Source organism: Topomyia yanbarensis, chromosome 1 (genome assembly GCF_030247195.1).
Source record: "Topomyia yanbarensis strain Yona2022 chromosome 1, ASM3024719v1, whole genome shotgun sequence".
Lineage (NCBI taxonomy): Eukaryota > Metazoa > Arthropoda > Insecta > Diptera > Culicidae > Topomyia > Topomyia yanbarensis.
Window position 1 is genome coordinate 189,568,951 of NC_080670.1, and position 27,721 is coordinate 189,596,671.

At 43.6% G+C, this 27,721-nt stretch overlaps 1 protein-coding gene across 1 annotated transcript; it reads right to left on the reverse strand.

Annotated features, from left to right (window-relative positions):
• Nucleotides 1-9,007: 9,007 nt before the first annotated feature.
• LOC131676453 (uncharacterized) lies at nucleotides 9,008-10,587 on the reverse strand. Its single transcript, XM_058955519.1, has 3 exons — nucleotides 10,366-10,587; nucleotides 9,694-10,305; nucleotides 9,008-9,514 (listed from the first exon to the last, which is right to left on the reverse strand). Exons 1-3 carry the CDS (start codon nucleotides 10,471-10,473, stop codon nucleotides 9,167-9,169), a joined length of 1,068 nt encoding a protein of 355 aa, XP_058811502.1. The 5' UTR covers nucleotides 10,474-10,587; the 3' UTR covers nucleotides 9,008-9,166.
• Nucleotides 10,588-27,721: the final 17,134 nt, after the last annotated feature.

Consider the following 27,721-nt stretch of genomic DNA (forward strand, 5'->3'; position numbering starts at 1 on the left):
ATACTGAATGGCAGCTAGTTCTGCGGCGTAAACTGAAGCGGGGTCACTGAGTTTGTAGGAATTTTCAATCACCCCCTGGTTCAAGATATTGTATCGAATGAGTAATCGATATGATAACCGATTTTTCAGCGGGAGACAGGACTTCAAGACTCATCGTATGGGTCGACTGCATGCACCACAAGGCGATACACAAACAACGATACTGAATTCTTTCGAGTTTGATGAAATATTCGAGGCGGAGCGAAAGCAGGAGCATCCGTATTCCATTACCGACAGTATCGTGGTTTTATACAACTTAATTAGGTCTCCTGCGTGAGCACCTCACCATGTTCCGGTTATTGTAGGAAGAAAGTTGATCCTTTGTTGGCACTTCTGTTTCAGATACCTAATGTGACATCCCCGGGTTCCTTTAGAGTCGAATCGGACCCCGAGATATTTGAAAGTTGGAACCTGAGCAATATAGTTGGACCCATTCATTGAAGCTGTAGTTGCGCTGGTTCACGCTTCCTTGAAAATACGACTAGCTCAGTTTTCTCCGTGGAGAACTCGATACCCGGCTGGAGGACCCAAGCAGACAAATTGTCCAAGGTTTCTTGCAATGGTCCTTGCAGATCGTCGGCTTTGGGACCTGTAACCGAGACCACACCGTCATCTGCAAGCTGCCTTAGCGTGCAGGAATCGATAAGATATTCGTGAATGTCATTCAAGTAAAAATTGTAGAGAAGGGGGCTTAGACATGAGCCCTGGGAAAGACCCATGTAGCTAATTCGCGTGGTCGATAAATCACAATGCAAAAATGCATGTTTTTCAGACAGCAAGTTTAGCAAAAAGTTGTTTAGAGTCGGCGAAAGACCATGCTTGTGCAGCTTCTCGCAAAAAAATTTTGATAGAAACTGAATCAAAAGTACTCTTCATATCTAGGAAAACTTATACCACTAATAATTCAATTTTTTTTTAGGTCTTTTGGCTTAAGTGCCAATACCTTATTTAGGACTGGTGGTATCCAACGGGGAAAAACGATCGGATGGGCCGGAGTCTCAAAGGATGCGAGTTCGAGTCTCGCCTCTGGGTGGGGAATTTTTTTCACATGATTGCTTAGCTTCACTCACCATTTCCGATCGTTTTTCCCCGTTGGATACCACCAGTCCTAAACTTATACCACCTACTCTTTGCTAGCATAAGCCATTCGAATTTCTGTTGAGAGCAACGCAAGATAGTCGTTCGTCCCTTTGGCTTTGCGGAAACCAAATTGTGTATCTGACAGTAAGCCATTTGCTTCAACCCAATTGTCAAGGCGAAGCAAGATCATTTTCTCGAATAACTTTCGGATCCACGACAGCATTGCAATCGGTCGATACAAGTTGTGGTCGGAGGCTGGTTTTCCTGGTTTTTGGATGGCGATGACCTTCACTTGCTTCCAATCATGTGGGACAATGTTACCCACAAGAAACTTATTAAATAAATTCAACAAGCGTCTCTTGGCAGAAACTGGCAGATTCTTCAACAAGTTGAATTTGATTCTGTCTAGCCCTAGGACTTTATTGTTGCATGATAAAAGATCAAGCAAGAACTCCACAATCTAAAAAGGTGTTTCGTTCGCGTTATCTTGAGGGGACGCGGCGCGGTAGATCTTCTGTGCCGGAGCGGAACCCGGACAAACCTTCTTGGCAAAATCGAATATCCAACGGTTTGAACATTCCACGCTCTCGTTAGTACTGTTTCAGTTTCGTAAGTGCCGAGCCGTGCCCCAAAGATTGCTCATCGATGTTTCTCATCAACGAACCGGCGCCAGTTACACCGATTCTTAGCTTTCATCAAGCTCTTCGCTCGCGTGTCTAATGTCTCGTACTGTCGATAACTATCGGGTAACACCCGTCGTCCCGAAATATCTTATAGGCGGCGGCCTTCTCCGCGTTTACGTCTGAGAAATCTTTGCCCTACCATGGGGTGGGAGGACGCTCGCGAGAGTTCGCGTCTGGTACGCGTTTAGTCTGAGCTTGAATCGCGGTGTTGAGAATCAAGCCAGCCAGGACCCCGTACTCCGGAGGAAGCTCTTGTGTGGATTCGATTTTGCCGGATATTGTGGACGCGTAGCTCTTCTAATCAATATTTGGTGTGAGGTCATGTATTCGGTGGCCCTGAACCGATAGAAATAGTAATTACGATTGGCAGATGGTCGCTGCCGTGGGGATCAGAGACTACCTTGCACATGCAATCTAACCGCAGCGATGTCGAGCAGAGGGACAGATCTAGGGTGCTCGGACGCGCTGGAGGGGCCGGAATCCGTGTCATTTCACCCGTGTTCAAAATGGTCATATTGACGTTGTCGCAAAGCTCATGGAGTGAGGTAGATCGATTATCATCATGAAGGCAACCTCATTCCGTACTATGGGAGTTGAAATCACCCAAAACTAGCCTCGGTGCGGTTTCACAATATCACAAAGCCGTCGGTGGCCAACTGAGACTCTAGGGGGGATGTAGGTGGAAGCATCGCAAAGGTATATTTCCTGATTATACATCATATTAACATGAATTAATCTGTTCCACAATATTTCGCCACATCACTCGGTCAGTTGCTGCTTGTCTCCAACCTCTCAGGTGCCCGATACTCGCCAGGTTCTGCTCCACTTGGTCCAGCCGCCGGGAACGCTGCGCTCCTCTCCATCTTGTACCTGCCGGGTTGGAGGTGAAAACCAACTTGGTGCGGTTGTTATCCGGCATCCTCAAAACATGCCCCGCCCACCGTACCCTTCCAGCTTGAGCTACTTTCCGGATACTTGGCTCACCATAGAGTCGTGCAAGTTCGTGGTTCATCCTTCTCCACACGCCATCCTCCTGCACACCACCGAAGATCGTTTTCAGCACCCTTCTTTCGAAGACTTCGAGTGCTTGCAGATCCTCCTCGAGCATTGTCCACGTTTCGTGCCCGTAGAGAACCACCGGTCTAATCAGTGTGTTGTACATAGCGCATTTCGTACGGTGATGAAGCTTCCTGGATCTCAAAGTTTTGTGGAGCCCATAGTAAGCACGACTTCCAGAGATAATACGCCTTCTGATCTCCCGGCTGGTGTTATTGTCCGCAGTCACCAATAAGCCTAGATAGATGAACTCGTCAACCACCTCGAACTCGTCGCCGTCGATCGTAATACTACTGCCCAAGCGTTCCCTATCGCGATCGGTTCCTCCAGCCAGCATGTACTTCGTCTTAGACACATTTATCTTCAGTCCTACTCGTGCTGCTTCGCACTTCAGTCGGGTTTACAGATCTGCTACCTTGTCTCCTTGTTTCTACCGATTATGTCCACGTCGTCAGCGAAGCACACGAACTGTCCGGACCTCGTAAAAATCGTGTCCCGCATGATGAACCCCGCTCTTCGCATTACACCTTCCAGCGCTATATTGAACAGCAGGCAAGACAACCCATCGCCTTGTCTTAGTCCCCTGCGTGTTTCAAACGGATCCGAGAGGCCGCCCGAAATTTTGACACAACACCTTACACCATCCATCATAGCCTTAATCAGTCTTGCGACTTTAAAGTCGATGAACAGGTGATGTATCGGGACCTGGTATTCACGGCATTTTTGGAGGATTTGTCGTATAGTAAAGATTTGGTCGCTTGTTGATCTGCCGTTGATGAAACTGGCCTGCTAACTTCCGACAAATCCATTTACCAGCGGTGATAAGCTCCGGAACAGAATCTGGGATAGCAGTTTGTAAGCGGCATTTGTCACTGGGATCGCTCTGTAGTTTTCACAGTCCAATTTGTCGCCTTTCTTGTATATCGGGGTGACGACACCGTCCTTCCACTCCTCCGGTAGCTGTTCCCTGTCGCAGATTCTTTCGATTATTCGGTGCATGCATTCCGTCAGTTTCTCCGGGCCCACTTTGAAGCTCCTAGACCATCCTTACCAGCTGCCTTCTTGTTCTTGAGCTATTGAATAGCCTCGTTAACCTCATTCATAGTAGGCGCCGGTACATCCCCGTCAGCTGCGACACTTACATAATCGTCCTCCTCGAACGCCTGATTGCGCACCATTCAGATGTTCATTGTAGTACTGCCTCCTGCCTCCACCTTTCGACCACCTCACGTTCGTCCTCCTTGTCGCTACTCTACGCGGCACAAAACCGTTGCGAGAGTCATTCAGCTTCTTGAAGAACGCCCGCGTTTCTTGAGAGCGATACAACAGCTCCATCTCCTCTCTCTCTCAGACTCTTCCAGGCGGCGCTTTTTTGTCCTGAAAAAGACGAGTCTGCTGTTTTCGCTTCCATCGGTATGACTCCACGCTGTGACGAGTGACTTGAAGCAACATCGCTGCGCGTGCTGCATTCTTCTCGTCCAATATCTCTTGGCACTCGCCATCGAACCAATCGTTCCGTCGACTCCTCCGTACGTATCCCAGGACGCTCTCCGCAGTGCTGCATATGGCTGTTTTAGTCCTGTTCCAGCAGTTCTCAAGGGGAGCATCGATGAGCTCAAGATGCTGCGCGTAGGTTGTCGCGACGTTGGTTTCCCTCAGTCGGTCCAGGTTATACCGCGGCGGGCGCCGGTATCTTACACTGTTCACTATGGATAGTTTTGGACGCAGTTTAACCATCACCAGATAGTGGTCCGAGTCGATGTTAGCGCCCCGATAGGTTCTTACTGCGATAATGTCCGAGAAGTGCCCTCCATCAATTAGAACATGATCAATTTGCGTCTCTGTTTGTTGCGGTGATCTCCAGGTGTATCGGTGCAGGAGGCGGTGCTGGAAGAAGGTGGTCCTTATGGCCATGTTCTTGGAGGTGGCGAAATCGATTAGTCTTAGGCCGTTGTCGTTCGTCTGCGGGTAGGCGCTGAACTTTCCAATTACCGGTCTGTATTCCACCTCCTGGCCAACCTGAGCATTAAGGTCGCCGATGACGATCTTGACATCATGTCTTGGGCAGCGATCGTATTCACGCTCCAGCTGCGCGTAGAATTCGTCCTTGTCGTCATCGCTACCTCCGAGGTGGGGACTATGCACGTTAATTATGCTGATGTTGAAGAACCGGCCCTTGATCCTCAACCTGCACATTATGTCGCTGACCGGTCACACCGATCCGATCACATGCTTTTGCATCTCCCCCACCACCAAAAAAGCTGTTCCCAGCTGCTGTGTATTGCCGCAGCTCTGGTAGATGATGTGGTTACCGCGAAAGACCCGCACCGTAGACCCCTTCCAGCACACCTCCTGCAGCGCCACAATGTCGAACTTGCGGTCTTTCCATATATCGGCAAGTATGCGAGTGCTCCCGATAAATTTAAACGACCTGCAGTTCCATGTCCCAAGTTTCCCGTCTCTTGTCCGTTTCCGTTGCGTACGTCTGTGCCAATGTTGTCCATCCTAAATTTCTTGTTGAACTTTCTGAGCATGCTAGTTTTTATGGGCGGCTAGCTAGGCCTGCGCCAACCTTGCAGTAACGCTGAAGGATCACGGGAGGAGAGAGATTTGGGCAAAGGTCTTTGCCTTTAATTCTGGTTTGGCAAGCGACAACTTCAATGCCTGGTGTCGAGGGAAGGTCGATCCGATTGAAAGAATAGCACTTTTTGATCCCCAAAAATACTCCGTAAGAGTCTTCTCGATCCAAGCAAATAATATTAAAATCAGTCTTCCTAAATGAACATCGAACACCATGTTTGCTCTAAATTTTTGCTCATCTTATACCCACATTTTGTGTGCAAACTCGAACGCGCTAATGCGTACCAAAACACGTGTACGTGTTTGTCTGCACATCCGAACCCCATGTACGTACGCGGTGTTCGTACACACAGGATCTTGACACTATTTTTCTCTTTCTCTCACTCATCATCACTAGCGTTGACGCATTCTGTTTTGTGCTTGCCTTTCTTGTGTACGCACACGGTGCGCGTACATGGTGTTTAAACCTAAGTTTGCACATCGTTCGCTTGGGTTCGGTGTTCGATGCAAACCTGTACACAAAGGCAAAGCATGTTTGAAGTTGCACGCGTGCACGAAATTTTGTACTCGGGTGCAAATTTGTCGATGTTCATGGGAAGACTGATTAAAATCGCAGAAGTTGGGGTCTAGTTCTGGAGTAAGCTATATTTTGCATAATGCAAATACATCGCATTTCAAGTTATTTGGTAAGATTTTAAAGGAATCGGTTTTCGGGATAATGCTTCCGCTATTCCACTGTAGAACAGTGATTAAATCCGTGACCTCGTTCGATGAATTAGCCATCGAAGGATACAATCGCTGGAAGGAGGGAGCATTCTGCAGTTAACTACACCAATAATGTTTTTACTGCGGGAAGAAAACTTATCAGACTGCTTTTAAGAGGGTCGGAAATATTTAATGATGTGAAAATACGGTTCAGAATACTAGAGAATTTTATCAAACCAGAGCTGATTTCTTTCTCCGGCTAAGATATGGGAACAGTTAGGATTTTTGATGTCCCAGGAAGTGCTGGGAACTCCTTTTCCGAGCTCAAATTTCTGAGACCAGGAGCTACAATACTTCCTCGAGCAGTTGTTTTTAAGGACCTTGCAGACAAGATATTCCTCTATTTCTATTGCATCTAGTCACAGCAGATGTTCTCTCCTGGGGTTCATCACAGTCACTTTTATCAGTAGACAAGTTAATGATCTCCATTTTTTGCAAATGATCGCTTAGAGCTTCCCTAAAGAGAACGCTTCAGTTTATCCTCGCGCTGTTTGTACGCGGGACATGTCGGGAGATCATGTGGATTTTCTCCACAGTAGAGACACTTTTCAACGTCCCTTCCACAGGAATCATCCACATGATTCCCACTGCATTTCCCAAAACAAGCCTTATTGCTACAATGGGAGGCTGTATGTCCCAATTGTTGACAAACCTCGTCAAAGAGGTAGCAGTTAGGTAAAATAGAACCGGCAAAGGTCACCCTATAACAGTCTGAGTTGACGTATGTACTCTTTCCATCAGCTGTAATTGATGCTTAATGCAAACGTTTGCATTTCAGTTTCTTCACTGGCTTCTTTAAAACAGCCAACCCCGTATTACAACACATCCGTGCAATTTCTTCGAATCGGAGACAACCCCACAGACTTCAATCCGATTAACTGGTATATATACTCGTAGCTCGTAGTCAGCAATATCATTTGCCTGCTTCACACTATTTACCTCCACCCGAAGCTTATAAGGGCGAATTTTGGATTATTCTGTCACCATCGAATATCGCTTCGGCAGAACTCGAAAAATCTACAATAAATTCAAACATTTTTTGTGTTTTTTGTTTTGTGGTTGTGTACATTTTCAGTCAGGGAGCCGATTTTATTTCTGTACCCATCTTTACTTGAGGCAAATCATTATCAGGGGAAGTCATTTTTGCATGGGTCTATTGCCAAGTGCAAGCTGATATTATAGATAAAAATGGGAAGTGTAATATTATAGCGCTACTTAACTTGGATATATAACGGTATCCAGACGGCTCACAAAAAAAATATACACTGCTTCACTGCTCACTGGCCGGATAACGGTAAACGCGCAGAAACAGTAAAGCAAGGAAAAGATACTGAAACCTCGATGAGGCGGAGAATGCGCACGATAACCTTGACAGCGGATTAGTACTATTCTTTTTAACGTTATACTGCACGGACTGGAAAAATCGGTCCGTGAGTCATTGAACGAACCTTTCCTTGATTATTGCTTTCGTTGTTGATTCATTTCACCTTCCTGATTTGTTGGCTTACCGTTAATGGTTGCATTAAGCGCACTGGATGTAGTCGTAGTTTAGAATTTGATGGTGGTTTGATGGTCGGACAACAACTTGTGGATAAATTGAAGATTTGCTTTTGTTGTAGTGGATGATTTTTACTAAGGTAATCTCGCGCAGAGTTTTCCGTGGTGTGCATATTGTTTACAGTAGTGACACAGGGGAAGCTGATTGTCATAAGTACAATGGATTGAGCACTGGTAGAGCCAGGAAATAGGGTCACAAAGGTCTCCACCTGCATATTAACACCACGAAGGCTGTTGATAACTGTCTATGAATGCACTTCTTCGAACAGTTATATCTGGTGTATTCGGAGACAGATCATTCGCGTTATTTGCACAATACAAGAAAATCTTATTCTGTTAAGCCGTAACTGTTGAGTTCTATAATTACAACATTGTGCATATGATGGAACTGAATGATATGATCTTGAGTTTGAGTTCTTCAGTGACCCTACTTCAGTTTAAGTCGCAGAAATCAGCTACTTCTGCGACATAATTTTATTTCAAGAATATTATACAAAAAATATCCTTGAGAGGAAGTTTTTATTGGTTAAACCAAATTTGTGAATGAGGACACTAAAATCAAATGAAATAAAATTGGATTGCGCTCATCAGTAACTGGCACAGTTTTGGCACCAATTAAGCACGAAATCCAAAAAGTCACACGTCGATCCTTACTGTAACAGAGTGGAATTTAAATGGATGATTTTGGCTTCAATATACTAAATATGACATTTCACTCAGTCACTCAAAAGTTTTGTTTAAAAAGCAGCTTTTAATTTTTTTTAAATTAGGATTATTTTAATAATTCTTTTTTAAGATTTTGGTGATAGCCATTGAAAAATATTTTTGCTTCCATTAGTTTGTCTAATATATAACCTAAATCGGCGCCTATCTAATTATTTTAATTGCGCAGGCACCGATTTATATAACGAACTAGCTAATACCCATCGCGCCTTGCTGCGACTTTCAACGAAAAGGGAGAAAAACACAATTTGTTCCGAAGCGCCACCTGGCGGGCAGATTATCCGTAACCAATAGCACACAAACTCAAAACAAATGTCTACTACGTATAAATTTTTACGGCAATCGTTTAAGCCGTTTGAGAGTCCATAAATCATATACATACAAACTTTGACAAATAAATTATTATAGATAGGACAAACTAATCGAAGGAAAAATACTATCAATGTTCAAAGTGATCAATTTACGGAATTGGACCGGTAAGAGCCATACCCATTTTGCGTATCAGCATCTCAGATAATCTTTTTATTTAATTTGTTATACAAACAAATGACAATTACTATTTAGCTACTGTTGAATCCACTAGTACATTTTAGTTGCCCGAGAAAAACGTCCCAAATACATTGTCTACGAAAGTGATCTCCTCACACTCACTAGCGCCTACCAACGGTCTGCTTCCTGCTTATTCACTTGAAATACAACTTGTACAGCGGAACATGATCCCCGCTCGCAGCGACCTTCTCCTCGAACATCCCCTGATCCACCAGATACTTCGGCCGGTGCACCTCCGGATGTTCCTTCAGATGCTCGACCAAAATCTTAACCGAGCGCAAGTGACAAATCCCTTTGAACACTTTCTGGAACGTTTTCGTTTCCTCCGGAAAGTTCGGCACAATTTCGTCGATATCATCGAAGCGCTTGAAACGGCGCATGTCCATTGGCAGCGCGCGACCGAAAGCGACATGCCGCTCGCGAACTTTCGCCTCCCGCCGGTCGCTTTGCATCACCTTGGCAATTTTACGCTGCAGTGCCATCTGCGGGGAAAAAGAGAGGATAATAATGATAAGCTTTTAGATAAATTTATCGAACGTTGTTATCTATGCAGAACTGTGCTTGTATTTGAAGATAGATAAAATGAACTTTTATGTTAGATGTAAAGGAAAAACTTTCCCCGTGAAAGAAAGTTCAATATTGGATAACAGATTCTACTCACGTAATGCAAATTCCAGTCCTCTGCCACCTCGACCGGAATGGCGCGAATTTCCTTCGGCTCAACGTTCAAAGCTTTCGCCGAATCACCTTCGACGCCAATCGAGAACAGCTGCTTGATGATGTCCTTCGTTATGTTAGACTTTTCCGCACCCAGCTTGCTCAACCATTCAGCAAAATCCTGAGCACCCAAGTCGATCAATTCTTCGACTTGTTCGAACAACGGTTTCTCCAGCAACTTTTTGTCCGATTTGTACAGCTTGGTTTGCCACCTGATACGTTCCTTGCGGGTTTTCTTCAGAAAGTTTTCCATCCAATTGGACTCTTCCAGTTTTAATTCACGCGGTTTTGCCCTGGGTTCGATTTTCAGTTCAAATTTTGATACACGATCTTCATCTTCAGCATCGGCTTCATCTCCCGTCTCCGGGTGGAGGCTTTCGGAATCTTTAGCGTCGATGCTGTAGCAGCAAAAGGCTTCCTTCAGACGTGACTGGATGATTTGTTCGAATTCGCGATCGTCGTAGGGGGGCAGTTGGATAATTCTTGATGTTTGGCCGTATAGCCAGCGGGGAACTGCATGAGTTAGGTCCGAATCAACCGTCTGATGCTTTAGGTTCTAAAAAAAAAGAACGTAAACGGAAGTTTAAATATTGCAACTGAATATAGAGTGGTATACCTTTTTAAACCGTTGCTCGAACTGTTGAATAAATTTTCGCATTTCTTCCTTGATAGCCGGATCGCTGGTTTCATATTTCGATGGTTTTATTTTATATTTGTGAGGCATGTTTTGCTAAATTTTTGTGCAGTTCTGGTATTAAAGTTTCGAAACAACGGGCGGTTATTTATTTTTTTCGCCTGTCGTAACTAACGGCTGTTGCCATCGAAGCTACATCCTCAGTTCAAGCATGCGTAAATACTGAAAAGGTAACAACAACCTGTTGCCTATTGAAGCTTATTAGGTTCCTGAAACAGTTAACCTCACTTTTCTTGACAGTTCACTTGTACTGTTTACATGGACTTAGAAAAATTTGTGGACGACTAGATTCGCTCGAAGTAAATCGTGGAGAATTTTTCTAAGTCCATGTAAACAGTACAAGCGAACTGTCAAAAATGAACACTCAGTTCATTTGTGATGTCACCGTGAAGTATTCAATAGTTTGTGGTATTTTGTTCTTATACAAAGTCCCTCTATGAGTATGAGTAAATATTTTTTCGGGTGACACTGACTCCGAAGATCGCAGGAAGAAAGATGTTTCTGTACCTATTATTATTATTATACTGTTCTATTATTCTTCTTCTAGTAGCAAAGGGACCATTCATAAATTACGTAACGCTTTTAGGGGGGGGGAGGGGGTACGACAAGTTGTGACAAGTTGTGACATAGGGGGGAGGGGGTGTTAACTAGATCGTTACGTAACATGTTTTCATCGAAGAAAACAATTTTTTTTCTTGGAATTTGTTACGTAACAGGGGAGGGGGGATGGAAAAATTTGTGACAATTTGTTACATAGGGGGGGGGGTCAATTTTGGGCAATTTTTGCGTTACGTAATTTATGAATGGTCCCAAATAGGAGTAGACAGGAGCGATTGTTTTTTGCTGCTGTTTGCTACATATCATTTAAGAAATTTAAAATTATTTTTTTTCGCGTAAAAAGGTACAATGTAACCCCTTAAATCATTAACTACAAAGGCTATATGACAAGAGCCTGTTGTTCCTTCGTGAAAACACTCTAATTTGCACGATTTTCAAAGAACGATAAATATACTATTGGCGATTTCGCTTGAACCTGAAACTGAGTCAGGTTCTAACCCCAACTGCTGTCAGTTCATACATTTTGACAGCAGTTGGGGTTAGGAACTGACTCAGTTTCGCTTCAAACGAAAACCACATATGTATCCTGTCCACCCACTAAAGGATTTGTGAAGGTTTAGAGTCCTACCGAAAACTGCATTGAAGCCGTAGAAGTAGTATACTATACTATTTGAAGCGACAAAGAGATTGAATATCCCATCACATACGAACATTCTAACGCTAATGATGTGACATCAAGAACAGGTCAGACCAGAAAACATTGACCGTAACGAAACTGTAACGCGGGTAGCGTCACGAAAACTGTCAAATAAGAGTTGACTAGAGTATAAAGCTCCAAATGTGTATATTATTAGTTTTATAAATAAATATCCCTGCAAGCAAAGGCTGAAAAATTTGCGTGGAAAGTATAAAAAACTAATTTTGTAGGAATAGTCATCGATGAAAAGTAAACAAATTTCGGTTGAGCTCGACAGTTCAGGTTGATTGAAACTGTCTTCATTAAGCGACCTGTTTTCCCACGATTTAGCAGCCGATTTCCCCCCTTTCCGATTACGACGTCGTTGGTTGGGTGATTCTTCGTATGTTCGGACTTCTGGCTCGGACTTTTCGGGTTTACAATTGTCGCGCTCGGGTCGGGTTTACTAAAATTTTTATCCTGCTGCTTGGGTCGGGTTTGGGGTTTTCAGTTTTAAAATTTTCTGGTTCGGGTTTTCAGCTTTTATCATCTCTGGTTCGGGTCGGTTCCGGGTTTTTCAGTTTTCAATTTTTAGGACTTTGAGGCTAGGATCAAGCATCAATGATCCAAGTTTTAGGAAAAGTTCCTGGTTTCAGAAACAAGGAACAAATCTCGTGTATCCACAATCAAGGTTACTGATTCGAGGATCAATGATGCTGGTTGCAAGATCAGGCATCTCGGTGCAGAATAAAAAAATCCAGGGTCCTGGTTTAAGAATTTACGGTCAAAGATCTTGGTTCCAGGATTAACAAGCAAGGATCCCGGCACCACGTTACAAAATCCGAGTTCCATGATTAAAGATAAAAAAAAAACCTTGTTCCAAGTTCAAGGTTCCAAAATAAAAACACAGGATCTAGTTTTTAGGATCGAAGATCGAGGATCCAAGATCTGGTTTCAGAATTGAAAATATAGGATCCGGGTTTCAGAATCAGAATCAGGAACTTGGGTTTCCGGAGTCATAAGCATAGATGATAGTACTCGGATCAAGAATCTTGGATCCAGGATCAAGGTATAAGGTTGAACCATGTGGGCTCCAGAATCGAAGATCTAAGATCCTGGATTCAGGATCGATGTACGCAGATTATTTTTCCAGAATCGAAAATGCAGGATCCTCTGTTCAAGAACTAGGATGAAGGATTTTGATTTAAGTATTGTGGATCGCGATTCCTGTCAGGATCCAGGAGCAACGATAGTGGTTCCTTAAACCTTTATGTTCAAGATTTCAAGGCTCAGAATCAAGGTTCAAGGATCAAAGATCCTAGTTTTAGAAACAAGGAATAAGGTGACAGAGGCAAGAAGCACGTTTCTTGTTTACAGAATCAAGAATCCTGATTCCAAGATCAACAATCAAGATTCCTGGTTTTAGGAGCAAGGATCACGGATCCTAATAATGATACCAGGAGCAAAAATCAAGGATTTTAGTTCCAGGATCAAGGTTCAAGAATCTCGGTTCTAGAATAAAGAATCTAGGATTCGTTTTTCAGGACAGAGGATCAAGGATCCTTGTGCAATAATCAACAATTAAGGAATCTGGTTCCCCGATAAGGAGGCAGTGTTGCATGGTTAAAGATCCCTGATCCAAGAACAAGGTTTAAGGATGGGGGTTCCAGAGCCAAAAATCCGGGATTCTGATTTAAAGATCGAGCACCAACTACCGTAGTTGCAGGGTTGCAAATCTTGGTTCCATGATCGAGGACCAAGAACACTGGTTCTAAGATCAAGATGCAAGGGTTAGGGTTCCAGAATAGACAGTCTAGAATGCTGGTTTCAGGATCTACAACCACAGATCCTGGTTCCCGGATCAATAATCCTGGTTCTATGATCAAGCTACTTGTTTCAAGATCAAGAATCGATGATCTGGGTTTTAGAATCAACAACACAGGATCAAAGATCGTAGCTCTAGAATCAACAAGTAGCATCTGAGTTCCAAGATCAATAAGGCAATCTGAGTGGTTGCAGTCGAGACTGCGTTCCAGTTCTCCACCGCTTGACACATCCTCTGTATAATGGTAACAGACGTCTAACATTGCTCTTCTTTCGACGTCGAAACGGGGACATACGAACAGTATGTGTTCCGTAGTTTCGTCAACACCTAGGCATTCAGGGCAGACTGGGGAATCCGCGTGCCTAAACCTGTGGAGGTACTGTCGGAAATAGCCATGGGCCATGGCCTGACAGGAATTGTGTCAGATAGAAGTGAACTTCCCCGTGGGGTCTACCCACCCAGCATGATATGTTAGATAACAGCCTGTGAGTCCACCTACCTTTCGAGGAGTTGTCCCACTCACGCTGCCATCTGGCAACCGACGGTACCCTGGTGCGCTCGCGGGCTCCTCTATTTCCACGTAGCTCGAAGCACTCCTCATCTTCCCGAATGACCAGCCCGACTGGCATCATGCTCGCTATTACGCAGGATGCATCGTATGATACCGTACGGTAGGCAGATATCACTCTGAGACACATCAAGCGGTAGGTGCTCTCCAGTTTTCGACGGTAACTGTTTACTTCCAGTGCTCTCGCCCAGGACGAGCCACCGTACCTAAGGATAGATACGGCAACGCCTGCCAGTAACCTACGTCTACTGGCGCACACCTTTGAGCTGTTGGACATCATTCTAGATAGAGCCGCAACAGCAGTCGACGCTCTCTTGCATGTATAGTCGACGTGGCTGCCGAAGGTCAGCTTGTTGTCTATAATGACTCCGAGAGACTTTCAGACTCCGCTGTGAAGTGATCGCGACTTCTGCCACATGGATAACTGCATGTTGTGCCGACTTGTGGTTGTTGACGATAACTACCTCCGTCTTATGATGAGCGAGCTCCAGGCCTCTCGCGCTCATCCATTCGTCCACCGTGCTGATCGCGTGTTCTGCGGTTAGTTCTACCTCAGGAATCGACTCCCCGTAGACCTCCAAGGTTACGTCGTCAGCAAAGCCGACGATCTTGACCCCAGGAGGGAACTTCAGTCTCAGAACCCCGTCATACATGAGGTTCCATAGCACCGGGCCTAGGATCGAGCCCTGCGGGACCCGGCGGTAATCGGAAACCTTTTCTGACCGGCATCCGTCTCGTATAGCAGTACGAGGTTCTGGAAGTAACTTTCCAGGATCCGGTACAGACCCACTGCTAGGCTAAGTCGGTGTAACGAGAACACGATGGCATCCCAGCTTGCGCTGTTGAATGCGTTCATCACGTCAAATGTCACTAACGCACAGTATCGAATACCTCGCCTTTTCCGTTGGATTGCTATCTCGGCAGTATTTATCACTGAGTTGAGAGCGTCCACTGTGGACTTACCCTTCCGAAAGCCAAACTGGTTGCTTGACAGGCCGTCCGTACCTTCCGCGTACGGGGTTAGCCTGTTGAGGATAATCCTCTCAAGCAGTTTGCCAGTCGTGTCGATTAGACAGATTGGTTTGTACGCCGATGGGTCACCAGGCGGCTTCCCGGCCTTCGGCAACAGTACCAGCTTCTGCCTTTTCCATCTATCCGGAAAACGGCACTCGCAAAGGCATCTCTGCATAGCCAACCTGAACATGTTCGGGTTCGCCATGATCGCTGCCTTGAGAGCGCTGTTTGGAACTCCATCCGGCCCTGGAGCTTTGTTCATTGCTAGGGATTTAGCCACTGCGAGTAGTTCTTCATTCGTCACCGGAGCCACCGTTTCGACCGTGCCCGGACTGTTTCGTAGTGCAGTTGGCCAGGGGCTTATGGCTCGAGACGGGAAGAGTACTTCGATAATCGTCGCCAACCGGTCCGGAGACCGTTCTGGGGACGAAGAGCCCCCTTTGGTCTTGGCCATCACGATCCTGTAGGCGTCACCCCCCGGATTCGCGTTGGCACTCTCACACAGGTTGTCGAAACACGCTCTCTTGCTGCTTTTAATGGCCTTGTTAAGGGCCAATTTCGCAGCTCGAAACACTTCACGGTGGTTCTCTCTTGCATCCTCGGTGTGAGCTCTTTGCATCCTACGTCTAGTTCTGAGGCAGGCTGACCGTAGAGCTGCAATCTCGGCACTCCACCAGTATACCGGGCATCTACCGTTTCTTGGCAGTGTTTTTCTCGGCATAGTGGCGTCGCACGCGCGTGATAGAACAGCTACCAGCGCATCCCCGTTTAGACTGTCGGTGTTGGCCTCCAGTCCCAGGGCCGCGGTGAAAGCTTCGCTGTCGAAGTGATTGGACTTCCACCCGCGTACCTGACAGGGATCTCCCGCCCTCGGATGCTGCACACCATAGTTGATCTTAAAGCGGATTGCTAAATGATCGCTATGGGTGTAGCCTTCGTCTACCCTCCATTCCATGCCTGGAGCCAGACTCGGGCTGGCAAAGGTCAAATCAATCCACGCCTCCACTCCGTTTCTACGGAATGTACTAGCGGAGCCATCATTAGCTAGCACAGTATCGAGTTTCGCAAACGCTTCCATTAGCGCTTGACCCCTGCTATTTGTACAGCGACTGCCCCACTCCACTGCCCAAGCGTTGAAGTCTCCCGCTATTACTACCGGTTTCCGGCCCACGAGGTCCGACGAGAGCCTGTCGATCATCTGGTAGAACTGTTCTATTGGCCACCTTGGTGGGGCGTAGCAGCTGCAATAGAACACACCATTGATCTTGGCAATCGCCACACCCTCGGCGGAGGGGTGTATTACCTCTTGAACCGGGAACCTTCCCGTTGTACAGATTGCCACCATTCCAGACCCGTCCGACACCCAATTGCCGTTGCCGGCAGGGATGCTGTACGGGTCTGATAAGAGGGCGACATCTGTCCTCGACTCCGAGACCGACTGCCACAGCAGCTGTTGGGCTGCTGCACAATGGTTAAGATTTAGCTGTGTGACTCTCATGGCTTCTTCTTATTTAACTCGCCGAAGGGACACGAAGGTCCGCCCATAGCATGTTTATGGGCTTGCTTCTTAGCGGTGCAGATAAGGCACTTATATGCCTTAGTGCACCCCCGCTCTTTATGCCCCTCCTCGCCGCAGCGACGACATAGCTTGCTCCTATCTATGCCTTTGCATTCGTAAGCTTTATGGCCGGATTCTAGGCACCGATAGCACCTGTCCACTGAAGGCGGCTGGGGTATACTAATAGGGCATACCGACCAGCCGATCTTCAGCTTCCCTTTCTCGGTTACCTTTTTGGCATCCGCATTCAGTAGCCTGAGGTAGGCTACTTGGGTGCCAGAGGGTCCGTCCCTCAATCGCACAGAGGCCCGCTCGATTGTGACGCCGCAGTGCTCCTTGACGGCTGCGACGACGTCTTCTGCGGTCGCGAACTCGTCCAAGTGCTTGCACTGGAGAGTTGTTTCCGCACCTAGCGACCTGATTTGGGCGCCCTCACCAAGGACCTCTTGGGCCAAGGCCTTATATACTGCACTTGCTTGTGCGCCTCGCTTCAGCACCAGGAGCATCTCTCCCGTGTTGGTGCGTCTTACGCTACGCACATCCTGCCCAAGGGCCGAGAGGCTTTCGGCCGCCTTCATCGATTTAAGGACATCGGCGTATTTGTCCTTGTCGGTTTTTAACCACAAGGCTTCGCCTCTGTCCTTGGCCTTCCTCACAGGCCGCGGTACCTCCGGTTTCGGTGCCGGCTTTTTCTTGGTGACCAGCGTCCAGGGGTTTGAGCCCCCCTGCCCCGGTCGTGCCGGGTTGCTGGTACCATCGCTCTCCACAGCGAGGTCACTCTCGCCCTCGCTTACCTCACCCAGGCGGCGTTTGACCTTGACGGTTGCACGCCGAGTGGTGTCGGTTTTGGCACCCTCGCCTGGCGACTTCCTAGGGCGCTTCGCATTCGATGCCGTCTTGCGATTGCCCTTTCCTTTTCCCTTCGAGGGGAACTCAGTCGCCGCTCCGATCGACGTGACTGCTCCGTAGAAGGTAAAGGCCACTGTCTGTGAACCTCTATCGACCTTCTCTCTTTCCTCCCTATTGGAGGCCACTGTCTGGGTTTCTCTGTCGGGCCTCTCCCGACATTCCACCCTCTCAACATAGGCCTGCTGTTCCTGTCTTGCGACACGAACAGCTTTCCGGAGCTCCAAGAGGCTCAACTTCAACTCCTTGGCTATGTTCTGCTTTGCGCTAGCGAAGTCGATTATAGAATCGAGTTGCTTCGCTACTTTGCGCATCGCAGCTATTGGCCCCTCCGATGCATTGGTAGGGATATTGCCTACCGCTGCTGGGGGGTCACTGGTGCTTTCGGATACAGCACTCATCGCTCCACTACTCTCCCCACGGGGGGGAGACCTCGCCAAACCACCTCTTGCGAAGGGGTTTGGCACCTCCGTCTGTTTGTTTTTATTTTTATTTACCTCCATGTATAGTCCCACGAGTAGCGCGAGAAATATATGTCCGCCACGCCAGAGCTCCGCATTAGCGTGGTAAGGGACGCTTACTGTGGGGGTTGCCCAGGTACCCCACAGGCTCCGTTAACGATCGAGCATCTTTTTCACCCCCTCGATCACTCATCCCTCGGCACGGGTCGCTTCACGCCTTGGAATTGGGGTTATGCCCTACCTTGCTTTACGTGGTGATCTCGGCCCGGATCATCACAACCATCCTCCTTTACCAGGGCTTTGGACCTGTAGCTCTGGTTCTCAATAGTTCCATGTACGTATGTTATTACAGACGTGCTACTATTGAGATCCGTCATTCGCTAGCGGAGTTCTTCCTATGGCGGAATGGATCTCCCTCCCTGTATCCACAATCAAGGTTATTGATTCGAGGATCAATGATACTGGTTCTGAGGTCTCGGGGCAGAATAAAAAAATCCAGGATCCAGGGTTTCAGAAACGAAAATCTTGAATCCTGGTTTCAAGATCCACAAGCAAAGATCCTGGTTCCCGGATCAATAATACTGATTTCATGGTCGAGAATCAATGATTTTGGTTACAGAAGCAAGGTTCAAGCATCTGGGATCCATAATAAAGAATCCAGGATTCTGGTTTCAGGGTCGAGGATCAGGGATCCTGATTCAAGTAAGCATCCTGGTTCCCCGATCGACAATACGGGTTCCATGATCAATTATCCAGGATCAACAAAAAAGGATCGTGATATTGGGATCATAAGACTTGGTTCCATTTGATCGAGGATCAAGGATTCAGGTTATAAGATTAAGGTTCAAGGGTCATGGTTGCAGAATCGAAAATATGTACGCCTAGTTTCAGGATCCACAAGTACAGATACTGGTTCCAGAATCAAGGATCAAGATTCTTGGTTTTAGGAGCAAGAATCATGGATCCTGTTTCCTTAATTAAGGATCAAGGATTCTGGCTCTGGGATCATGTATCAAGGATCCTGTTTCCAGGTTCAAGAAACAAGAATAATGGTACCAGAATCAAAGATCGAGGATCTTAGTGCCATGATTAAGGATCATGGATCTGGTCTCCATAATAAAAAATTCAAGAGTCTGGTTCAAAGTTCGAGGATCCAGTATCCTGATCAAGGATCAATAAGCAAGCATCTTGTTTCTCCGATAAGGAATCCGGATTCCAAGATAAAGGTTTAAGGATGCTGATTCCAGACTCAAAAACCCACAAATCTGGTTTTAGGATGGAGGATTAAGCATCGTAGCTCCAGGATAAACAAAGAAGGATCCTGGTCCTGGGATCGCAAATCTTGGTTCCATGATTAGGGATCAAGGATTCTGGCTCAATTCAAGGGGCAGAACCGCAAATCTAAAATCATAGTTTCAGGATCAACAAACACCGATCGTGGTTCCCGAATTAATAATACTTGATTCATCATCAAGGACTCTGGTTCCAGGAGCAAGGTTGAAGATTGAAGGACCGGCGTTCAAAAATAAAAAATCCGGAATCCTGGTTTCAGGACTCAGCATCAAGCAACCTGGTTCTTGGATCAACAAGCAAGGATGCTGGTTCCTAGAACAAGACTGCTGGGTCCATGATCACCAATCAATAATCCTGGTTCCAGGATTAAGGACCAAGAATCTTGGATGTAGACTGGAGGATCCTGATTGAAGAATCAATGATCATGATCAAGGATCGAGAATCCGGGTTTTCCGATCTAGATCTATGGATCCTGGTTCCAAGATCAGGATCAAGACCAAGGATGCTTAGTTCTAGAATCTAGGATCCATAAAATCCACGATGAGGGGATGTACCGCTGTAAAAATAAAAAAATGACTTTTTTCATTGACCCAAAATGTGCGTTTGGGTTTTGACGATGATATTAAAAAAAAGAACGCGACAACAATATTCAAATATTCAACTTTGAAATTTTGCCATATCGCCTCCTAGGTGAAGCCTGAGCGCACTGAAAACTTTAACCGCGTTATTCCCGAAACTACTTTTTATGTTAATCGGAAATGTGTCCCGAATAAACCATTTTTGATTTTAAATTTTAAATATTCAAGGGTGCTTTGTCAAATGACATACGTAGACGGATTTTATTTTTCATTTCATGATTAATTTTTAAACTTACGTACGCTACTTGCTACTGTTTAAAAGTAGAGGTTCTCCCATTACTTGAGTTCTAATTTTACCTGCCCGGTAGACCCTTAGTGACAGGGCGCCTAAACATTCTCGTATTAAGATGAAGTAGAATGTTTAGATTTTCGTATTTACAACAAACAATAAAGTGAACAAACAAATCTAAACTTGTACCGTATTTATTCTACTAAATCCCCTGCGATATATAATTCAATTCCGTTAAATGTACAACTATTATAATAACGAAGATAATAAATTTGGATTTTGTGAAGCAATAATTATCTGAACCATTATTGATCCGTGAAGTGAGCATATTATAGCAATGATAGAAGCACCCCATTTGATCTCTACGAACGGTGATTAACATAAGAGATCGCTTATTTGTAAACAATTCAGTTCATATTTTGTAATTGTACCAGCCGGACCAGTCCGTTGCCAGTACGCCAGCTCGAAATAACATTTGCTTTGTATCGATTAACAAACAAATATAAATTCTTTGAACGGTCAAAAACACATTGAATGGGGAATTTCATTGGTATTTGTTACCGATCTTATTTTCTAATTTTTGTTTGCCAATGAAAATTCATCTATTTCGAAATAACAGCAAAAAACGAAACGACAACGAAACTATCTGACTGCAAGTTTTGTCTAAATATTGAACTCATGTATACAAGAAGCAGGAGACATTAATTAATATAATTAATTATTTGATTGAAGGGATTGTACATTCAAAATTGAGATCCTTGCCCAGAATCAAAAGTCCGCCCGTGAATTCGTTACTAATCAAAAGAAAGCTGCGAAAAGTTACTCCATACTGCAGTTCGTTTTGAATTGCGCTTCACTGCTTATATACTCGCATTTTTGTATAATGTGGACAATCTTCGAACAGAAAATGCAACAAATTAAAAGCTAAATGACATACATATATTTCTCTCCTCAAAGAGAGAAGAGGAAGCCCTTTATAATGCTCTCTCTCATCTCGTTGAATTTCCCCTACTTCCGACGCTCTCATCAGAGAGCAGACTGCTGCTAGTGCTGCTGGTGAGAGAAAGAACGAGAGAAAACACGAGAACAAGACACGATGACGCTTTCACGAAGTGTTGTTTTCCTACCATTTCCACACGACACTGGAAAACGCAAGTAGCAGTGATCCGGTAGATACCGTGGAAGTTGGATGTGTTTGGTATGTGGCTTCTACATGCTCAATAATGCGATGCACAACAAATAGTACGCTTGTTCGCACCACAATTGTAATGATTACTGGTTTAGGTTAGTGACAATCTAGTGCCGATTTTTTTCAGAACTTATTTTTGTCAGCATGCATCAGTTGCTCATTAATTTTAAAGACATTTTTTTAAGGTTGACTTGCTAATACGAATTTCTTTTTCTATTCTATTTCTATTAGATTCTGTGAATGCTCTTAATTCGGAAACTAACCGTCGCACAGTGGTTCAGAACTGTGAAAAGCGGTTTTCAAAGAAATTCTACCAGTAACTTTGAGACACGAAATTTTTTTTGATAAAGTATCTATTTTGATTAAATAAAATAAATAAACAAATTTATTTTAATTAATATCTTATTTATGTTTAATGTTGTTACGAATTTTCAACAAAATTGTTCAAAGCATCAATTCACATACAAATTTGAAGTTTTATAGCGTACTAGGCAAAGATTGTAGTAGATTTTCGGGTGTTTTGCTTTTGCACAAAATAAACTGTTACTTATCCAAGATTTGTGGAAATAAATAATTGTAATAGATAGCATATGATTTCTTTAGACAAAAATATAACATAGTTAATAAATGATCGAAAACAGTCGATAATAGATACAATTCGCCATTTTTTTTAATTTACAAGTATAACCATCCATTAGTGCGCGGGCTGGGAATTGAATCACAGACTAACAGACATAACACTATGAGGGCATTTCCTCAAAAAACATCGATCCGACCATTTTCGCAGAACACTAGCTCCACCTTTTATTCACGGTCCCAAACACTCATTTACTGGTGCGTTACTCCTCAGGTTTGGGAACAATTTTGCACTAGTGGCCTATCCTTTATATGCTTGTTCATATGTCAGTGGCGCCATATTTCAAATGTGGCCACAGTCCCAACTACAAATATATTTAAAATAACCGTTAAAGCGGGCGAAGCTTTGTTGTTGAGTGTTATGTCTGTTAGTCTATGATTGAATGTTGGAAAAGCTTACTACGAAACTCATTACCCAACAATCATTATTTTCATTTAGGCCAGCAAATGTTTTCAAAATATTTTTCCGCTAGCCCAGACAAAATACACAAACACAATTAAAAGTTTGTTATTTTATCTAATGGACCTGCTGCCATGGAGAGATAAACCCTACAAATTCTACCTTTTTAAGTTCACCTCAGTACCACAGTACACATTTCATTGTTTTGATTTAGTTTTCCGCGGGTTTCAAGCGAGAGTTGACAGTTAGCAACTATCTACTGTTAGTTCACAGCTTTCCGATTTAAATTTTAATCCAAATATATCGAGTTGAACCTCTCACCTCCAGCATCGTTCGATTTGTTCGAACGAATAATTGGCGTGTTAATGCATTGAACTATCAGCATAATGTACCGACGGTTTGTTTGTTCGCATGTTCCACGCTGATTTCAATAATTTTCAAAGTTCAGTTACTGGTCCGGTAACACTATGGAATGGCACTAGTCTCATAAACTCCGAATTCTGATCAAGAAATTTTTTTTATATCAGTAACAATCTTACTGGTGAATTAATGCTGTGTGAGCTAAAAATCGCGTTAAAGCCTGTCGGAAGTGAAGGTCAAGTTCAGCTCTGAGTAGTAGTACCAAAGGTTTTGCTATGCTTACACCTGTTCGAATGAACGAAACAATATCGACACAGTTAACCCACGTGCGATGCGATATATGCTAGGATACCACCCGAGAGCAGCTGAACAGTATCATCATCGTCATCATCATTACCATAATTTTTCAACGGGGTTTCAAGTGAAATCGCCTATGTGTTGTTTTAATTCCACGTGATGTATTAAGGTAAACCTGGTTCACCGGAGTATTTGGAATTTCCAACATACCACAGGCGAAACATATCAAACACAATGAAATAAATAGTGAGCTGTGTCATCTGTGTCATCAACTTTCGTATAGCGCGCCACATTCAATAAATTTTAACAACAAATGTCATAGAGCATGAGCCACTGTTGCCTAAATATAGATATTAACTCGACTTTGTAGCCTACAGACGCAAACAAAACTGGCACGGTACAATTCACTGATACTCCTTGTTGCTATGGACGGCCATAGCGGACATTGAAAGAGTTTAGAATTGTTGTAGAACGATATTTAATTGGGTCATTAAATTAAGAAAAAAAAACTTTTATTTCATAAACCGATAGCGCTAATCTTTCTAAATAAAACCTTTAAAACTTCTTAATGATTTTTAATTTTCTAAAAAATGTAAACACGTCCTCGTTTGACGCTATCAATCTTCCTTAACAGTGAATTTAGCCACATGGGTTAGCATTTTTGACAGTTTTCCCAGCAAAAGGGAGGGGGATCATGGTAGTTCAATGGTAGGTGTGGTCGTGGAAATTCAATTTTATAAAACAATTTTTGTTATTTTGCGTACAAAAAAGTGAGAAAAAAAGTTCCATTGCGTATCTTTAAGCATTGTAAAAAATCAAAAACATATGGCTCAATGACGAAATTTAGATAACGAAGCGAAAAGAAGTGCGGCACAGCTGATCCAAAGTAAGCACTGGATAATATAAGCATGAAACCTTGCCAATATATCAAATAAAAAAAATCATCCGGGCTCCATTCAAAATTTTGAAAAGTATTGTATCATACCCTGCGAATGATTTAATCAGCAATCCGGAACAGGTTCCCTTGGAATACCTAACGACATCCTTTCAGTATCTTGAGCAAAGAAAGCTACAGAAAATGAAATAAAAAAATACGCAGAAGGATTCCGGCTGAATTCTGAAAATACTCATCTCAAAATAATAAGTAAAACAGCAATCGACTCCCGAGCTGGATATTGTGCGAATACTTTGCCAGATTGAATCGGAATTCTAAGCAGAGTTTCATCAGTATCATAATAAAGATTTCATTAGAATCTAGAGTATTTTGTCATATTACTGATTAGGGTTCGGTTTAGATTCCGTCAGAATTCTGAGTAATATTACGTCATAATACTGAGAAAAAATATTCAGAATATGCCCTCCAATCTTCGAAGAAGCATCCCACTATGCGCTTCATTAATAGACCTAAAACTTCCTTTCCAAAAATCGTGAGGAACTAATTAATTTAATTAGATTTCGGAAAAACGCACAAATAATGTTTACTTACTTGCAAAAACCTGATGACTTATGCAGCTTCTTAAAATACAGATTCTCACACATTTATTTTTCTACAAAAAATAAACACTTTCTCTTACGCCGCTCGAAAAAAAAACAAACTAGTTGAACATTTCTAGAAAAAAATTTCAATAGGACGTAAGTAACATTGAGAGCCTCTCTTTGTTCACTTTCTCTTTCGTTTATTACGACGTCATTACAACACTTTGTACTAATTTTCCAGTGCATATCGAAAGCCGACGGTTTTTACTACAATATTATACAAAGAGTAGAGTAGTAAATGTTGAAATGGTCGAGTAATGAACAGAAGAGAAAGACCTCAAAGAGGATCTCTCATTGTTACTTACGTCCTTTTGAAAATTTTCTCTAGATTTACACTTATTTTCTGTGTAGTTTTTCCTACCAACTTCTTCAACATTGCAATACACAGCGACCTCAAAAGATCGCATACATCACTCGTCTCCCCTATCATGCTCATCCACATCCGTACACTGCGATGAAACTCATCAGCGACGCATTCATCCTAACACTGGATGAAGTCGCCGCAGTGCTCTCTTTTTCTTCCGAAGCACACTCACCGGACTACTCTTCTCTCCAGCCCGGGACAGCAAAAATCACAAGCCTACTGAGCACGATCAAATACATCGCGCATGTAAAATACCTACTTTGCAACATTTGCACCATCACTGGCCTTGGCCTTCTTAGCTCGTCCCATAGACGACAAATGCAAAAGAAATCACAAACACAGCACTAAACTCTACTTTTGCACTTCTTTTTCTTCTTCTGGAACAACTTTTCTTCATCGCATATTATTCACTCATATTAAAGTGAAGGCCGCCATTCTTTCACTGCACTATAGTGGGACGCCATCACCACCGACATAAGCAGGGCCACATTGATCGAGCAGAAAATACGTACGCGAGAAAAAACCGTGAATCCAATCGGCGAAAAAAAACTTGAAAGCAGGTATTTACGATGCCGGAATGTGATACTTTTCCTACGACATTTTTCAGTAACCTGTGCAAGATGCGAACAAAACATACTGCACTGCGCACTACCAAAACGAACCGTATCGCGATCGCCGCTGAACTGAACTTAGCTGTCGCTGGTGGTGGTGGTGAGATGCGTGCGCGTTTGTTCTCTGCGCAGGCGCAGATGATCAAGCGCCGTCAGCAGTGTTACCATATTCACAGATTTTACTGTAATGTCACAGATTTTTTTTCCTAATTTTTGATCACAGATTCATTTTCACAGACGACAGATTTTTGGCATTTTGATGAAAATTTCTCAAATTTTCACAGATTTTTGGAAATATTGTGATTTTTCACAGATTTTCGGAAATTTATCACACTGATTTTTTTTCCTGTTTCAGTTATCACAGATGCCCAGTAAAGTTCAGCCGGAAATGAACAGGAATTCTGGCTGGCTCCAGCTCGTATTCCGGCTCCAATGACACAGCCGATTCGAACTAGAATCGGTTGTGCCACTGGAGCCGGAATACGAACTGGAACCAGCCGGAATTCCGGTTCATTTCCAGCTGATCTTAACTGAATGGTAAAAAGATATTTTGATCGAAACTGAATACTTTACGCTGACGTCACAAATGAACTGAGTGTTTTTTGACAGTTCGCTTGTACTGTTTACATGGACTTAGAAAAATTCTCTACGATTTTCTTCGAGCGAATTTAGTCGTCCACAATTTTTTCTAAGTCCATGTAAACAGTACAAGCGAACTGTCAAGAAAAGTGAGGTTAACTGTGCCAGTGAAGAATCTAACACAGATTTCAATGTGGCATCCCTATTGAGTTCTACAAGATGACGACACGAATGAACTCATGATGAATGAAGTTCATGTTTGACAATTCTCGGTGGTTTGTTTACTTTGTCAGTTGCGTGAGTGCGAGTGCAACGGGTGCTCATCTGTTACATTCGAACTCACGTAACTTCCATGTAAACAAACCACCGAGAATTGTCAAACGAAGTTCATCCGGCTCATTTTGTAGGGTTATGTCGGTTGGTGTAAAACCTAATGGCCGTGAGAGCAAAACAAAAGGATGCCAGGTAACTTTTTGAAAAATACATGATCAACAATTTAAAAGAATCTGTGAAAATTTGTGCCGTATTTTTTTAACAAAATCGCTCAACTCATATTGTCAATTCTACATTGCAACTCTATGGTTGGTAGCTTGTTGAATTGGGTCATTCAGCCATAAGCATTTTGTTGGTGTTTTCCAGTGAAGCTGACGTTAAAGATATGTAATCGAACTTTTGTATGTGAGATTCAGCATGAAAATGAATTTAATATGCCATTGTCATTTTGGTGGGTTAATTGTAAAAGATGCTAACTCTAGAAGGAAATGACCACAATTGTATAACAAATTATCTAATTTGACAAAAAGCAAATTATTTTCATTTTTACGTCAATTTTACACTTCCTTACACAAACATTTTTGTCAAACGTCTTATGCTGATGTAGCTCATGTTTCGTTGAATGTAGCTAACATGTAACGCAAAATTGCAGCAATAATCAAACATTCGCAGTGAAATGGTAATGCATGGACAGAATCGTCTCATCGCCTCTCATATTCGCCGTAAACAAAGTTTTTTTTACTTACTTGCTATATTTGTATGTAAGTTCACTTTTTTTTCCATAAATCAACCTGTGGAAATGTGAAACGATTACGCTTGAGATCGAGGGGCCAGCACTAGCAGGTTTGAGTACGTCGTATTGAAAATACCTACCGTCATCGGGGGTTACTTTACGCCACTGGGGCTACTTTACGCCAAAATTAAAGAATGATACTTGAGTTCAAATTTAACGTTATATTTTGACAAAAGCAAAACATAGCATTATTCGCTGGTTAGCCACAAACATAAAAAATGGATATATGTTAAACCTTTGCGTCCTCGTGATACTTTTCACTCATCAATTTAGGTGCTCAATTCGCTCTAGTTTTATCAATTGTCAACGGATTTCAATCAAACCACTTGCAAACGATCGGGAATTCATTCAAGTTTCTTAGGCTGTATATGTTGGTCAGGTCACATAAGCGGTTCCGGATTTATACGGAAATTCCGTGGTGTCTGTCCGAGGGTCATTATAGCTATTTTCTTTAACTTTTCACATCTGATTCCGAGAGATTTCCTGGAACGGATTTCCGGAAACAGCAAGCCTT

Bases quoted from the DNA above. Each gene is read 5' to 3' on its own strand.
- LOC131676453 (XM_058955519.1), bottom strand. From the start codon at position 10,473: ATGCCTCACAAATATAAAATAAAACCATCGAAATATGAAACCAGCGAT. The intron at 10,306-10,365 runs GTATACCACTCT...CTTTTTTTTTAG, and splicing joins TCGAGCAACGGTTTAAAAAG to AACCTAAAGCATCAGACGGT. The intron at 9,515-9,693 runs GTGAGTAGAATC...TTTTCCCCGCAG, and splicing joins AGGACTGGAATTTGCATTAC to ATGGCACTGCAGCGTAAAAT.